Source organism: Babylonia areolata, chromosome 3, assembly GCF_041734735.1.
Source record: "Babylonia areolata isolate BAREFJ2019XMU chromosome 3, ASM4173473v1, whole genome shotgun sequence".
In the NCBI taxonomy this organism is placed as follows: Eukaryota; Metazoa; Mollusca; class Gastropoda; order Neogastropoda; family Buccinidae; genus Babylonia; species Babylonia areolata.
In genome coordinates this window covers 23,556,555-23,573,443 of record NC_134878.1, presented here as the reverse complement: position 1 = coordinate 23,573,443, position 16,889 = coordinate 23,556,555, and the positions used below count along the sequence as shown (strand labels likewise).

Here is a 16,889-nt window from a genome sequence, read left to right as displayed (position 1 = left end):
TGACTGCGTAGCATCAAAAACTAAACCAAATGAAATATGAGATAAGAGAGAGAAAAAGAAAGAACATCACAAATATCAGATACAATCAAGCAATCGTTAAAATAATGGGTGACTATTCAAAATGCACCAACATTATTTTCATTTACTGTACGTGAAGACCAGAAATTTCAAACTGGCAAGGAAAAACATGGTCAGATGTCTTGGAAATAAGCCCTGTAATAAAAGCAGTGTGACAGCTTTTGATTACGTCCTATTAAGATAGCAATCTGACAGCTGTGGATTATGTCGTAAAATAAACTCAGTATTACACGAACAGGACGTGTCTCTTATCTTATCCAAGCTTATCACCTGTTGATCTTACTTCCAAATTCTCCTGATGGCTTTTGTAAATAACTGTCAGAAAATGTGCTTTTAATTCGTGTGGAAAGGCAACGAAACAAAATACAAGTGGAAAGACAGCAACAAAAAGAGTCAGTCAAAAAAGGGGTCTAAACATACCAGATATAAGAAAGTGCATTGAAGCATGAAAACTTAGCTTACTCAGTTAATCAAGAAAATTCAAAATTGCAAAACATAAATGGGAAAGCATATGATTGCAACTGAAATGTTTCCATGATTAATTAGAAAAAATATTGACCGATTTATCAGTGCATTGCGTACTACAGATGAACTTCGGAAACATACTTTCATGGCTCATCCGCCGGTATTTTTGTTGTCAGATGGAACCTAATCGAATAATTATTGACCTTCGGTCAAAACCAGTTTGCCGCTATACTGATGAATTAAAGATGGAAAAATAACAATAAATGAAAGAGAGTGGATTGATAATGGGGTGTACTGCTTTTCATATTTCTTAAATGACAAAGGGCGTTTTCTTACACAAAATGAACTTTGTAGGAAATATATGTACATTTTCTGGCATATTAAAACGGTTGCTTGAGATCGAGCAATCATAGAACATCATGTGTAGGTCGGCTGAATGTACTAGACCAACATGCCAGAATATACAGCAATAACCCATACCCGGGACATTGAAAATCAGTGATATACTCGACACCTAAAGGATCACGGAGAAACTAGGATGATGTTTTAACATTTGTGTATACACTCCCCGGCGAAATCTTGCCACAAGTGGTCCAAGAAACTATAGGAACAAATTATTCCATTGGAAATGGTTTTTAACAAATTTCATGAAAACTTCAAACACATCAGATAATTTCGCATATCACATAGAATCATGGGAAGAAATGTTGTTTTTTTTTAAGATATGGGAATTGCAAACCGTATTAATTGTGAGTTAGTTTTGTGTGTGTGTGTGTGTGTGTGTGTGTGTGTGTGTGTGTGTGTGTGTGTGTGTGTGTGTGTGTATCACAGTAGATGATTTCTTCCACAGAATTTTGCCAGACTATACACTTGTCAGTTGTCATGGGTTCTTTTTCAGCCGGTGCGCCAAGTGCATGCTGCACATGGAACCTCGGTTTATCGTCTCATCCAAACGACTAGACACTCTGTTTGATTTTCCAGTCAAAAATTTTGAGAAAGGGCGAGAGCGGGTTTCGAACCCATACCCTCACGGACAACTGTATTGGCCCATAAGCGTCTCAACCGGTTGAGATCCCACCTTCAGCGTCCTGAGAGAGGCGGAACGTTGAGTGTCCTCCCCTAGAAAGCTCTTGTATTGTTGAAAACACTTAACTTGATAACAGCAGAATCCCGTCAAGTGTCAGTGGTTTATCGGCGTGCAGAACATTTGTTTGTGTTTTGTGTAATTCTGCCTTTTCATGCTCAGATGAAAATGAAAAGTGGGAACTCATTGTAAGGTAAGATGTGTCATCATCATCATCATGATTATGGGTGATCATCTGCTTCATGATCTTGGATTTTTCCTCCCCCTTTCCTTTTCTTTTTAGTGCTGATGCTTCATTTTAAATATTAAATGAAAACAAAATCAGTGGGGGTTTTTTTAGTACTTCCGGAGGTTTGACGCTTTCTGAAATCGGCGGGGTGTCGCTGAAATCAAGATATGGATATGAGTCTGCGTATCACAGATTGTGTGTGTGAGCCTGTACAAGTGTATTTTATGTCTGCGTGTGCTTGTGCGTGCGTGTGTGTGTGTGTGTGTGTGTGTCACTGGATGTGTGTATGTGTGTGTGTGTCACTGTGTGTGCACACACGTGTGTATGTGCGTTTACGTGTGTGTGTGTGTGTGTGCAAGTTTTTCTGTGTGTCTTTTTAATTTAAGCTTGCAAGTCTTATGTTTATCAATGGCAAATTTAAACTGATTAAGAACACATAGAACATTATTCTCAGCAAAGTTCTGCAAATGGTACAGAACAAAATTCTACAGTGCAGGATTACACTTAATAGATAATACAATGATTATGATAGTTCAAGCAATGGATAATCTTTTAAAGATACTGCATGTGTGAAAGTCTGATTACCCAACTTGATAATCATAATAATAATAAACAGTGCCTCAAACACCCAGGACCTGGCGTGGAGTCGCCGCCGCAAGTTGAAAAGGTTGCTGTCTGTGCGAAACTGAATGTAGATGCCCCGGTCACAGTCTTGGAAGGCGTCAATCAGCATGGCAGTGAAGAGAATGGAGAACAGTGTGGGTTCCAAATAATAATGATAGTAATAATAATAACATATGTAAAGCACCCTTTCTCTGTAAGAGCTCAGGGTATTTTACATGAAAGAAAAAGTTACAAATTACTTGAATCATTCATGACCACTCTTTCTCCATTCCTCTCCTCCACATCTCCCCCAACTCTCCCTCGCTCAGTTGTCATTTATACAAAGTGAGCTGACAGGCATGGGGTGGTGTTGGAGAAGGAGGACACTGAGAGTGCTTATACTAGTTTTAGAATTAGTAGAAAGCTTTTAAAAAGATAAGATTTAAGTGAAGAGCGAAAGGCAGAGGTGGAATCAGATGCATGGATATGAGAAAAATTGTTCCAGATATGAGGAGCAGCAAAGAGGAAAGAAATTTCACTATAGATTCTTGTATTCACATAAGAAATTTTCAGAAGGTAACAGTCAGAGGAAGAGCAGAGAGTTCTTGAGGGAATGTAACCATTAAAAAGGTCAGAAAGATAGGTCCTGTGAAGTGGAAAGCAGAATGGCAGAGACACACAACTTTATATTTACTTCTCACATTAGTGGGGATCCAGTGCATAATACAAACTCCTCCTGTTATCTGTTTCTCATTCCTTGAATTGTGCCTAAAGAGTATTACTCACTATTAGAAAAACTTTTTTTTCCTTACTGTTTTAGTCATTTTTTAAGTAATATAGAATGATAGATCCTATCAAGATCAAATCAGACCAGCACCCTTTATGTCACAAGCAATTCGCAGCAGATTTTAGATCATTGAAAAACAAATGTGGTAGAAAATCCCTGATTTGTGTTGTAGTGAATAGGTATTTATTTTTACTGAACTCACAATCACATGATACTCATTTTGATTTTTTAAAAGTTAACTTTAAACTGGGCAGATAGAACATTGTCTGTTCAGTCCTATAAGTTTATCCTTCCACAGTATCATCAGTCCTGTGTCATCTGTACATTGTAATTTTGTATTATATTTTTATGTTCTGAATCTAATTTTGAGTATCTTTATTGAAGTTTTTAAGTTTCATATGCTAAAAAATCTTTTGCTTATTTTCTTTTCTTTGTGTTTTGTTATTTCTTTGTTGTCATTTGTTGATGACATACCAGACTGGGAGTCAATCACTGGAGAGTTTAAGCTGTGCAGGAATTCAAAATTTGTTTTTGATTTTATTTTCTTAAGTAACTGCTTTGGAGGTTATGAATAATATGATGGCCCAGATCTTTCTACATTTTAATTTTTCCATTGACAGAAAGTTTTTTGATAAAGAGTTTCAAAACTTTCATTACGACAGGAATGTATTTGGCTGCAGGATTGCTTGTTAATCAGTGCACATTGTCTTACTTTGACATATTTTTAATTTATTTAAAGAGTTTCAAAACTTTATGGCAGGCATGTATTTGGATACAGGAATTGTTGTTTTAAAATCATTGCACATTGTCTTGCTTTTTTTTTCTTTTGCTTTTTTTTCTGCTTGCCTTGTAAGCATGTCAGTCTAAGTCTAACTGTCCAATCCACTTCCCAAAATTTGTGTTGTTCTATTATACAGTAAAAAAAAAAAATGTCTGAAACATATATAGCATACATGAATCAATTGAATTTTATTGATACTGTGCACCATCTGACCAAGGTGCTGCATATTAACATAATAATAAATTACATGTCATTCTTTTGTAACATAATACAAACTGGACCAACCATCTCATTATATCAGCTAGCTTAATTGACTAAATTATGAAATCTGACAGATAAGGATAATATCCTCAATCCTTGTTAGCTTGATAAGTTGATTATGTAAAATGAGAAACATACATCTTTCATTGGAATTTATAAATTTTGAACTTTGGTACTGCTGGAATTATTGATTGCTTTTCTCTTTGTCAGTCTGTGTCTCTCACATGCACACAGAAAGTCGCATGCATATATATATATATATATATATATATACATGTATACACTTTTGCATACATGGGCACACATGCATGCACACACACACACACACACACACACACACACACACACACACACACACACACACATACAAATGCAGAAAGGCATTATACCCACAAAAGCACCTGCAAGCATACACACACACACACACACACACACACACACACACACACACACACACACACACACACATGGACACACACACACAAACTCACCCAGCCTGTAATTTGCCTACACACACACACACACACACACACACACACACACACACACACACACACACACACACACACACAGCCTGTAGTTCTCCAACACACACACACACACACACACACACACACACACACACACACACACAGCCTGTAGTTCTCCAACACACACACACACACACACACACACACACACACACACACACACACACACACACACACACACACAAATGCAGAAAGGCATTATACCCACAAAAGCACCTGCAAGCATACACACACACACACACACACACACACACACACACACACACACATGCACACACACACACAAACTCACCCAGCCTGTAATTCTCCTGCACACACACACACACACACACACACACACACACACACACACACACACACACAGCCTGTAGTTCTCCTACACAAACACACACACACACACACACACACACACACACACACACACACACACACACACACACACACACACACACACACACACAAATGCAGAAAGGCATTATACCCACAAAAGCACATGCAAGCATACATTCACACACACACACACACACACACACACACACACAAACTCACCCAGCCTGTAATTCTCCTACACACACACACACACACACACACACACACACACACACACACAACCTGTTTTTCTCCTAGTCCTACACACACACATGCACGCACGCATGCACGCACGCACACACATGCATGCACCCCCCCCCCCCCCCACACACACACACACACACACACACCTCCCCTCCCCCACACACTATTTTTGGTACTGAACATACTCAGATTACTAATCAGCATTGCTGCTGTGGTCATAAAGCCAGCTGTGATGATTGCAGGCAGCAGATCAAATATATCATATGCATTATATATCACTATCAGTGTTGTTCTTTTAGTAAATAATTTTAGGTATATATATTATTGGGTCTTTGAGCATTAAGGTCTTGCTATTTGGGGCATGAAACAATAAAGAATGGATCCAGCACTTAATAGATTTTGGTCATATAATTATGAAAGCTAGAAAAAATGATAAGCAGTAATTGTTGACCCAATTGATTGGGAGCTATTGATTATGTCAGCAGAATGGCTCAGGAACTCAGAGAACAATATTGTTACTGCCTGGACAATGGGAATCAATAATACACTACAGTTACATGTTCTATATTTAGGTAATTAGACATCTTAGGGATAAAAGATATTGGTGACTGAGGGTAGTAATCAGCTTTTCAATTAACTGACTGTGAGTGAGACTATCTCCAGTTTGCTGCATGTCTTTTGTGCACTTGCTGAATGCTCTGATTTCATGCTCTGTATCAGGTAAGAGAGACAGTGCAAGCAACAAAGGTAGTTTGACTTCATACCAGTCTGGCCTGCTCAGCAAGTTGGAGACAGACTTTCTTCTCAAAAATAGCTGTTTGAACGACACCAAGCAATCAGTTGAAACTTGCAACGCAGTGGATTGCCTTGACTGCCTCATGCATCACTTGACACAGGGACAGAGGTTGACAGGAGCTTGAAACTGGTTTCCCTTGTTTGTGGTGATTCATCTCAACTGTAGCCTCAAAGCAGGCTTACCTGTGTCACACTACAGGTCATGTGATGGATGGATGGGTACCCAATCCCAATGCCAAGCCCTTTGTACCTCGTCGCAAACGTCATGCAGGGCGCTTTCCAGGCATCACCACCAGCATCAGCAAACAGCGGTGCTTGTCCAAATGTTTTCAGGTGGGCTGTGCTTCAGATCTCTTCAGGTACATTAAGTGGGTTTGGTTGATAGAATTAAAAACTTGCTCATATGTGAGGCAAAATTCACATCACTCAGTTTATAGTTTATGGAAGTGTATCACTTAGTTTGTAGTTTATGAAAGCATGTTACAAAATGAAACATCAGTGTTGCTTTGAATTTTTCAGAACCATGCTGCTTAAGTATTGCACGGAAGTGTACATGTAGCATGGTATGAAGTTTTACTGGTAATTATTTTATGGGAACATAAAACCAGAATTGTGCCAGATTAAATGGTAAAAAAAGCTTTTTCACTGGTCAGAAAAGTGTTATCTCTGTATCAGTAATTACCATGCATTTTGGATAGAAGCACTCTGATCAGAATCAAATGCAGCCAAGGATTAAACATTGAAGTTTGTCAAGGTGTATGCATTGTTATTTTAGGACTTTGTGTATGTGCATGTGTACAGCACACATATACATCCATACATAATTTGTGTGTGTGTGTGTGTGTGTACATGTGCGCATGTGTGTTTGTGTGTGTGTGTGTGTTTCATGCATATTATACATGTATCATGCTTTGCATCTTTTCCTTTTATTTCTCTCTGACCATGTTTTAAAATAGTTGTCTCCCTCTCACAAGACAAATTCTTTTTTTTGTCTTGTTGAAGCCATTAACACTTGCTGGGCTGAGTGGAGGAGCAGAACAATCACACATGTCAGGAACTTCTTTGCAGTTACTGAGTTAGCCATACTCAGCCCTGCTGAGGAGCAGGGCCCAGCCAAGCTGACCTCATCAGTGATTATGGACATCACTGCACAGTCCCCATCTCCTCCCAACCCCTCTCTGTCTGACAGTTTCAGTTTGAAGGAGGTGTCAAAAATGTGTGGACAGATCCATATATATATGCTACACCCCATCTGCTTTGGAAAAAAAAAAAGGAATAAAAGAAGTGAAAAAATTTGTCTTATGTCCAATCACATATATACTGCTTGTAGACATTTTGTTAAATTGTACATGTTTTGTTAACATGTTAATTTTCAGGTTTGAATGTTATTATTTTTAAGATAAGATGGGGAGCTGAATGGTGAGTAGGGGGGAAACATGGTAGATGGAGAATGGAATCTAAGGCGATTATTTGAAGTATGAATACAATTAAAAAAGAGAAACAAATGGAGTAATTGTCTAACCATCGCTGAAACCCATGATCATGCTGGTCAGGCCTTGAGTCTGACAGGAAAGCTGTCGTTACAGGATGGTTTTTTGTTGTTGTTGTTTTTTATTGTTGCACACAACAGTAACACTCTTGATGCTGAAATGCTGGATGAAAGTTGAAATGTTGAACATGATTAAGTTTTGGATGGTCCACATCCTTCCAAACCAAGAACATGACAAGTGCAGGTGCAGGCTACAGTTGTTTTTCACAGTAAGAATTTTTGTTGTTGTAACACTATGTAAGCTGTTACTATTAGGATTATAATGGAAATGAACAATGTATTTATGTAGCATGACTAAATTGATTTGGGTTCATATATATGTGCAGTCCTGTGTGCGTTAATGCACCTGTCCAGCGCAGAATAACTGTACATCAAACATTAGCATGAGATTAGGTACTGTTCATGGACGCTGTATTGAGTTTCAATCATAAGATACAAAGAGGACTGGACTTTTGCACAAAGATATGTAGCATCTCTGTGTATCTGTATGTATGTGTGTATATATTATACATATCTATACTTTTATTTTCAGGCGGGCCTTGTGGTAGTGCTGCTGGTGACTGTGATTATCAACATCACCTTTATTCTGGACACCAGTCGACGTCTGCAGGACACAGTGCCAAAGACAGGTAATGTCGTCTCACCAGCTGACAGTGGTGCTGGCTTCTTTTTATGCCTTATTCACTGTAATTCAGTGTTCATTTTAAAGTTGATTTTCCGTTTTTGTTGAGTACATTTAATTTTTTGGTTTTCTGCTTGTTTGTGGAGTCCACACCACACCACACCATGTCATAACACACCATACATTGCCACACAACACCACACCACAACATACCACACCATTCCACACATACAGCACAACATAATGCGGCACACAAGACCACACTGCACCACTAACACCACACCATGCCATACTACACACACAACCAGACAGGCAGACAGACAGACGCATGCACACACACACACACTCTCTCTCTCTCTCTCTCTCTCTCTCACTCACTCACTCACTCATTCACGTGTTCTCTTTAACCAGTTGAGTGCCTATAACTTGTATGAAACACCAGCTGACTTACAATAAATGTTGCCATAGTGCCCATAAGAAGTCTGCTGATGTCCTGCATGTATTCCAGTGTTTCTTTCATTAGAGTTTAGTTCATTGAACACAAGCAGAATCTGAACAACTAGTTTAATGTGTCTGGATTATTAACATACTGATTAAATGAACATACGTCAAGCAGAGGATCCCATTTGTCTCAATAATGATTCACTAACTGGAATCCGTCAAGTGCGCCTGAGAAGTGAGTTTGCGTCATGTGCGAAAATAACATCTGAAACTTTGTCTACTTGACACATTGGTCCCAGTCAATGGATTTACACAACTATGCAGGTGATTATGTATGGTAATAATAATGAGAGATGCATCTATCTTGCTTGATGATTTGTTTGAACTGGAAGGTGATGACAATGACAGTGGCGAAACTGAGAGCAACACTTTGTCCAGCGCATCTATCCAATCAGACATCAGTTTTGAGCAGGTGACAATGACTGACAATAAGGGTGCAGTGCTTTCATGTAATTTGAGAAGAGGGGGAGGAGAGAGTGGAGCACTGAAAAACAACAGATCGAAGACCAGACAGAAAGCGTGGCTCAGGGGTGTGTCCATGACTTCCGTGAACTGTCTTTCACAGTGTTCATTTGGCAGGAACTGGACAACAGCCAGTCATCCGGTGTTCCATGTTTTTCATGAATGCTGGGGTTGACAGGCAGTGGTCGGGAATCTCATGAATGTATTTTTTAACGCTTTTTGTCACTGATTCATTGACCAACTCTGATACACAGCAGACACTTCATTGGCTCAGTTGCAGTCAGAAAGGAGAAGGTGTCATCAAAGAGCTACCCCCTCTAAACTGGAAATGCTCTTTGGTGTAAAAAAAAAAAAAAAAAAAGCCTGACTGTTCGGTTTCTGAGAGCATTGACTTTCTGTTTTGACACAGCCCTCGTTTATCATTGTTGGGACAGTTATTCACTTACATGTTCACAAGCATTGTGATTGTTAACGTAAACATATACCATGTTTCATTTTCTTCTACAGGTATAATATGACTATAAGCATGCTATTTCCAGTTGTATTTTGTTTGTTTGCTTTTCAGATGTCATTCTATGGAGATGGAATTAGACTTTTTTGGTGCACACAAATAATTAAATCTGTTTGAAATGCTTGAATAGTTATCTACAATAAAAAATTAATACAAAAAAGCTCAAATTCAGAATCCTTGTTCATTTTCTGGCACAAAAATGTTTACTTTGCGTCTGTATCTTGCATAGTTTTTGTACTAAAATTTTTACAAATTTATTACCCCCAAATCCTCAAATTTCACTGACAAGGGGAGAGCACAAAATCCCTGGCACTGAACTGGTTGATGGTTGTAGACAGTATGTGTGTATTGTGTGCATATGTGTGTGCATGTGTGTACATGTATGTGTGTGTGTGTGTGTGTGTATTAATGTGTGTGTTTGTCTTGTGTATGTGAGGATGTGAGTGTATATGTGCTGTTGAATGTGTGTACATACAAACAGATGCATGTGTATTTTTTGTGTATATTCAAAAAGGTACATTGTGTGTGTGTGTGTCTTTGTGATTTCAGATGTGACAGAGCATCATGTGGGAGAAGACAGTGACCTGAAATTCTTACCCGGAGGAGGAGGGGTAGGGGGAGGAGGAAAGAAGTCCCACACAGTGTCTGTGGAGATTGAGTCCAGCAAAGACAAGGCCTATGTGGCTGTGGACGGCACTCCTGTAAGATTGCCTCTGCTTGTCTTCTGCCATGTTGTGGTTCTTGTTTTGGTGTAAACATGAACATGTCACAATACATCACAGTTAGACATAAACAGAACAACAAGACAATCTTGTAGAAAGTCCTGTTCTGATGGTTCTTGGTTTATTTCAATCATTTGCTTTCTCCATTTCTTTCATTTTGTTATATTTCAACTTATCTACCTCTATTTCTTTGTTTTGTTTGATTATTTTATTAATTTTATGTTCATCTTTTAGAATGGTAGGATAGGTTCTCAAGTCCTATCCAGTGTGTTGGGTTTTTGTAAAGGTCAGACATCTGTTGTGTTTTTTCTTTCCTTTTCTAATACAGCAGGTAAGATGTAGTGTAGGTGGATCTGTCTGCATGCTTTTACACCTTGAAACTGAAACTGAAACTGGTTTTCATAGGCTGTCGACTACATCTCAGAATAATTTCACACACACAGGCGCACACGTGCACACACACACACACACACAGTCTTACCTGGTAAGCTTTCCCTGGTTCATATTGCTGATTCGTTTTTGTGTTATTCAAAATCAGTATTTCAAGTTCTTGAATCGTTAGAATTGCAAACCTAATCAGAACTTATAGAAATAAGCCATTTAATCCACTTTCTTTCAAATAGAGGCACTGAGATAACTTTCTGCTGGATACCATCTCATTATCACTTTAATTACAGTGGTAAGGTTGACATAGCCACGAAAAGGGGAGCAAAAAACTCATCAGATCTAAATGGCATACAAGTTCCTCTATCTCTACAAAAAAAATATTATACTCTTGTTGACAGCTTTCCTTTGGATATGTTCAGATATAATCTTAAGAAATATTAAAATAATCACACAAAGTTTGACATCAACACAATAAACATTCAGTTCAGCATAAGCAAGGAAATACAGATCCTTATATGTAGATGGACAAATGATACCTTCAGAACAAATTATACCAGGAATATTCATATTGCATGCCTATGTAGACAGAAAATAACAGGTCCACATATTCTTTCTTATGTTAAGATAAGAGTTCATTCTGATACTTTCTAACTACTCAGTTATAGAAATAATTAACTCTTCATCCTTTCCTTACAATTTTTTTCAATTTTTGTTTGTTTATCCAAATTTTCAATAGCTAATTACCCATAAGTAATCTGACAGTTGGCTCTTATCTAACTTTATTGGTCAGTTGATTTTATGGTTAATTAATTTGATTCTTTACTTTCTTTCCATCCCACAAATTTCATTGTTTACTGTAAATTTCTATTATTCGTGACGTTTGTGATTGTATATTGTTCTAGCATGTTTTCATTCACATACATGGCACTTTTTTTTTCTGTCTAAGATCATTTCAGTGAATGTTAGATTAATGACCAACCAACAAACACACACACACACACACACACGTACACACACACACACACACACACACACACACACACATTCATTGATTTTTTTGATTTTTTTTTAACTAGAGGAAAAACCCAACATTTTTTGTAATAGGTGTGTTTTCTTCAGTGCACGATTGCTTATATTGTAGAATTTGAATTTTGTTGTCTGGAATTTCTTTCAGGTTCTGCAGGATGAAGGCTTTGATGTCAACAGGGGAATCCACATTATTGTCTTGAATCAGGCAACGGTGAGGCCTTGTTTGCATGTGTGTGCACGTGTGTGTGTGTGTGTGTGTGTGTGTGTGTGTGCACATGTATGTGTCTGTAGGTAGGCTTCTATTTAACATCTGTTCACACTGTGAATTTAGGTGGGGGAAAATGTTCAGAAGGGTCAAAACACAAAAATCTAACAGACTGTGAAATAAACATTTAAAAGCAAATTCAAATGATCCTTCTGGAAAGCTTGAAAGAAAAAGCTTTGAATACTTGCTTTTAAAAAGTATTTTGTTGAATGTTTACTCCCACAAAAGCATATGATGTGATTATTGAATTAAATACAAACTAAGTCATTAAAGTATGTAAATAAGCGAGATAATATTTTCCCTAATGTTGATAAAGAGGTGAGAGGAACATTAAACTGCCTACCCATCTTGATGCGTATATATGCATGTGTGCAAGCATGTGTGATTTTGCAATATGTTGTGTTTGTATGTGTTTTTATGTGTGGTGTGTGTGTGTGCATGTGTGTGTGTGTGTGTTCTTTGATTTAACGTCTTTTCACTTTGACGATATTAGACATATCATGTGTATGTGTGTTTGTGTATGGGAGGTGGGGGTGGGGATAATTGTTTAAGGGGGATATACAGATAAAGGATAAACTTTAACTCACTTGGGACAAATAGTTTTCTCCCTTGCTTTTCCCAACAGACGACCCATTAGTTAGGGTCAGGAAAAAAATCACAAAAAATACAAAACATAAAGTAACTGAATGAAACTTGCTGTACTTGACCCACTGACCCCTTTCCTCATGTTGTGTGGACGCCCACCCTCCTCCCTCTTCACTGCCCTCAGAAGCCGAGTCACTGTCAGTATCTTCTTGCTGGTAGCTTTCTTCACTGCAGATACTTTATTCAAAGTCTTCATCATCCTTGTCAATGTTGAAACCTTCAGTTTGAAGCATTTCAATCACTTCAGCAGCAGTAAAAGCCGCTGTCGTGATCTATTTTGCTCCAAAAATTTCCATTTGTATCGCCTGCGACGCCATTTTCAATACATATGCAGATTAGCTTGTCATGTTGGGTGCCAAAGTCAAACGGTTGCCGGCGAGTGTGTTGTTATGGAATCTCACGATTAAACTTTCCATTCAACCCTTGACACATTCACAATGCCCGGTGTAGCTGCGGCTGTTATGCTACCCCATGAGGAAAACATGGAAAAAATTTTAATTGTTGAAACCGCTATAGCTTTCTGTAGTCCAGAACTGTGTCTTACATCAGGAATGCTATAGCGTTCCATCATCCGTAGTGAGTTAACAATGGGATCAGCAGTTCGTAAATATCTGTGAAACAGCAATTAACAACATAAACAATGACAAAAGTAAAATTAGATAGTGGTAGGTGGCATCTTAGACACACTCCTATTGGACTGCGTAACAGGTAACAGGGATTCAGCAATTTTGAACAATAGCAATTGATTGGCCATAATTTTGTTTATTTTTTTATTATGAAAATTTTGTAATATTACATGACTTTGGAAGTGACCTGAAACTCCTTTGACACTGAAACAAAATATGGTTTCGTATTATCTGTTTACCCACATACACAATAAATGTTTTTGCTAAACTTTGTCTTAAAAATTCTAATGCATTCAGTCGTATGTGAGACACCAGAGAGGTTACGAGTCTATGATAGTAAGACGGGAAATCCATCATTTTTCGTGTGTAATTTCATTTGTAAACCCCTTTACTTTGGGTAAGAAATCCTGTCAATAGCACTAGTGAGCAATCTGCAACATTCTCAAAATCATTGTTGAAAAATATCTTTAAAGTATTCTCTGTTCATTGTGCGCACCTTATTGCTGCTCTGTCAGCAATTTCATTTCCAGTGTGAGAGAGTACCCAGCAAAATTTTGGTCTTTGGCTGATATATTGTGTGACAAATAGTTTATTTCAAAAATAAAGATCTGGGGGGTGTGTGTGCAGGGCAGTGTGATGGCCAAGAGAGTGTTTGACACCTACAGCCAGCAGGAGGATGACTCCATGGTGCTCTTCCTCAACATGGTCAGTCCTGGTCGCATCATCGTCATGACCATCAAGGTGGGCACCTGCATGTACACACGTTGGTCTGTGTCAGCTTGGTTGTGTACATGTGTGTATGTGTGTGGTCTGGGTATGTTCATGGTTTGACATATGATGGTGTATGAATTTCATATTGCGTCAGGTTTCTCTGTGAACGTGGTGATGGTTTACCCACCGGAGCAAGCATGTCACTACTGTTTGGTGCCACTCATGATTTTTTTCTTTCTGCAGGAATGTGTTTTGTGGTTGTTGTTTTTTGTTTTGTTTTGGGGTTTTTTGATGAGCTATTAGAAAGGTTTATTTACAGACATATTACAGACTTGTTAGCTAAGTGTGACTTTTTTGTTCCCTGGCATTCATTTACACGAATGCTGTGCATAGGATCTCAGTTTATGTTTGCATCTAGTTGACTAGCATCCAGATCAGTCTGCAAGGTCAAAATGGAGGGAGAGAAATCACTCAGTTTGTGTAGCACCAGGGACAATACACAGTCATGGAAGTATGAAAAAGTATTTGGGAAAATGAGATCACTGTTTTCAGGACTGGAAAATTCTTAGGAGAATATGTTTTCCCCTTCAGGGTTTTGAAAAGTCTTGGAATTGGAATAAAAACCTTAACTAGTACCATTCAACAAAGAGCTTAATGCTTAAAAAAAAAAAAAGTCATGAAAATTGAACATCGATAGCAGGATATCTGTTGATCTCAAACTAGTATCCAGACTGCCATGCAAGGTCAAGCAGGGCAGGAGAGAGAAATGTCTGGTTTGTGAGTCACTCAGAATAAATTACAGAGCTGGGATCTCACTTACCTGTAGGTGGATTTTCCACCATGGTAGGTAGTCATATCTTTATTAATCTTTCACCCTACCAATATTTCTTCACATCATGTTGGTAGTGGTACAGTATTTATGGAATGGGTCCAATCGTCCATCTTCTGTAGACAAACCATCTGGACTACACCCTGATGAAAGTTTTCAGTAAACCATAAGCTCAGACTAGCCACAAGTTGGGTCGGTGTGGGTTTTTTTTAATATAATTTATTATTATTATTAAGTTTTCAGTTTCAAGGAGGTGTCAAAGCATGCAGATTGATCCATATATGCCACACAACATCTGCACACTTGTGCACACTCATACTTGTGCAGACTCTCAGAAAGTGTGCAAATGTAGACACGCATGCATGCATGCATGCACACATGCACACACACACACAAGCACACATGAGCTGCATGAGAAAAGCAACACTGAGCAAGTGATTGTTTAAAGGCCCTGTGGTGTGTGGTGTGCAGGATGAAGGCTCCTTCCAGCTGAAGCAGCAGGCACGGGAGTTCCTGAAGAACCTGGGCAGTGAGAGCATCAGTAAACTGGGCTGGCGGGATGCCTGGGCCTTCGTCACCAAGAAAGGGGGTAAAGCTGCGTGTTTATGTGTGTGTATTTGTGTGTGTGCCACATGGGTGAGCATCAAGAACATGGCACCATAGCACCCTTGGAGGGAAGGGAAGCCGTTGGATGGGATTGTTTGCCATTCAGTTAACAAATCGCAACTTCCCAGATCTGATATCTGAAATGTCAGTTATGTTTTTTTGAAACAGCAGGTGAGTGAGTGAATGTGTGTGTGTGTTTGTGTGTGTGTGTGTGTGTTTATGTGTGGGTGTGTTTGTGTGTGATGTGTGTGTGTTATGTGTGTGTGTGTGTGTGTGTGCCTTATGTGTGAGCACAGGTTGATGATACTAACAGCATTGTGTTGTGCTGTGTTGTGTGTCAGGGGGCAAGATAGCAGAGGGCCACAACAGGTCCCCCAACCTGGCCACCTGGGGCGACAAGGTGCTGCTGGAGGCTCAGATACCTCTCTCAGATCCTTCAGGTGAGCTGCTAACCTCCATACACACTCATGCACACACACACACACACACACACACACACACACACACACACACACATGCTCACACATCTGACCCCAATTACCCCACACAGAGGCGCTTGTATGATAGTTTAAACACAGAAACTTGTGCTCACCCACACAGGCACACACAAACATCCCCCCCCCCCTCACTGCACAGGCACACACACTCTCTCTCTCTCTCTCTCTTTCTCTCTCTCTCACACTTATACATGCATACATACACAAAGCAGAGGCACATATGCATACATGTAAGCATGCACAAACAAAAGTACTTTCTCAGACATGCACTCTCTCTCTCACATGCACATGCAAATGCACATACACATACATTCTCTCTCTCTCTCTCTCTTTCACACACACACACACACACGCACACACACACACACATACACACACACACACACACACGCACAGGCAGCATGTCAGATTCAAAGTATTAGGGATGGTGACTGATGACAGATGTGGGTGTGTGTCAGATTCGGAATGTTAGGGATTGTGACTTATGACAGATGGGTGTGTGTTTCAGATTCAGAGTGTAAGGGATGGCGACTGATGACAGATATGTGTGTGTGTGTGTGAGATTTGAAGTGTTAGGGATGGTGACTGATGTATGATGGGTGTTAGGGATGGTGACAGATGTATGATGGATGTTAGGGTTGGTGACTGATGTATGATGGGTGTTACGGATGGTGACAGATGTATGATGGGTGTTAGGGATGGTGACTGATGTATGATGGGTGTTAGGGATGGTGACAGATG

General features: G+C 39.2%; 1 protein-coding gene across 3 annotated transcripts in view; it reads left to right on the top strand.

Annotated features, from left to right (window-relative positions):
• The first annotated feature begins 1,690 nt into the window (after positions 1-1,690).
• Positions 1,691-16,889, top strand: part of LOC143279858 (protein O-linked-mannose beta-1,2-N-acetylglucosaminyltransferase 1-like) — a 37,783-nt gene continuing 22,584 nt past the window's right edge. For 2 of the 3 annotated variants that reach the window (XM_076584114.1, XM_076584116.1), the window contains exons 1-8: positions 1,691-1,820; positions 6,112-6,519; positions 8,268-8,364; positions 10,381-10,532; positions 12,115-12,180; positions 14,133-14,246; positions 15,517-15,634; positions 15,993-16,091. In XM_076584114.1, coding sequence (XP_076440229.1) covers positions 6,394-6,519; positions 8,268-8,364; positions 10,381-10,532; positions 12,115-12,180; positions 14,133-14,246; positions 15,517-15,634; positions 15,993-16,091 — 772 coding nt within the window. In that variant the 5' untranslated portion in view covers positions 1,691-1,820; positions 6,112-6,393. The remainder of the gene's footprint in view (positions 1,821-6,111; positions 6,520-8,267; positions 8,365-10,380; positions 10,533-12,114; positions 12,181-14,132; positions 14,247-15,516; positions 15,635-15,992; positions 16,092-16,889) is intronic. The other variant, XM_076584115.1, reaches the window with a different exon arrangement.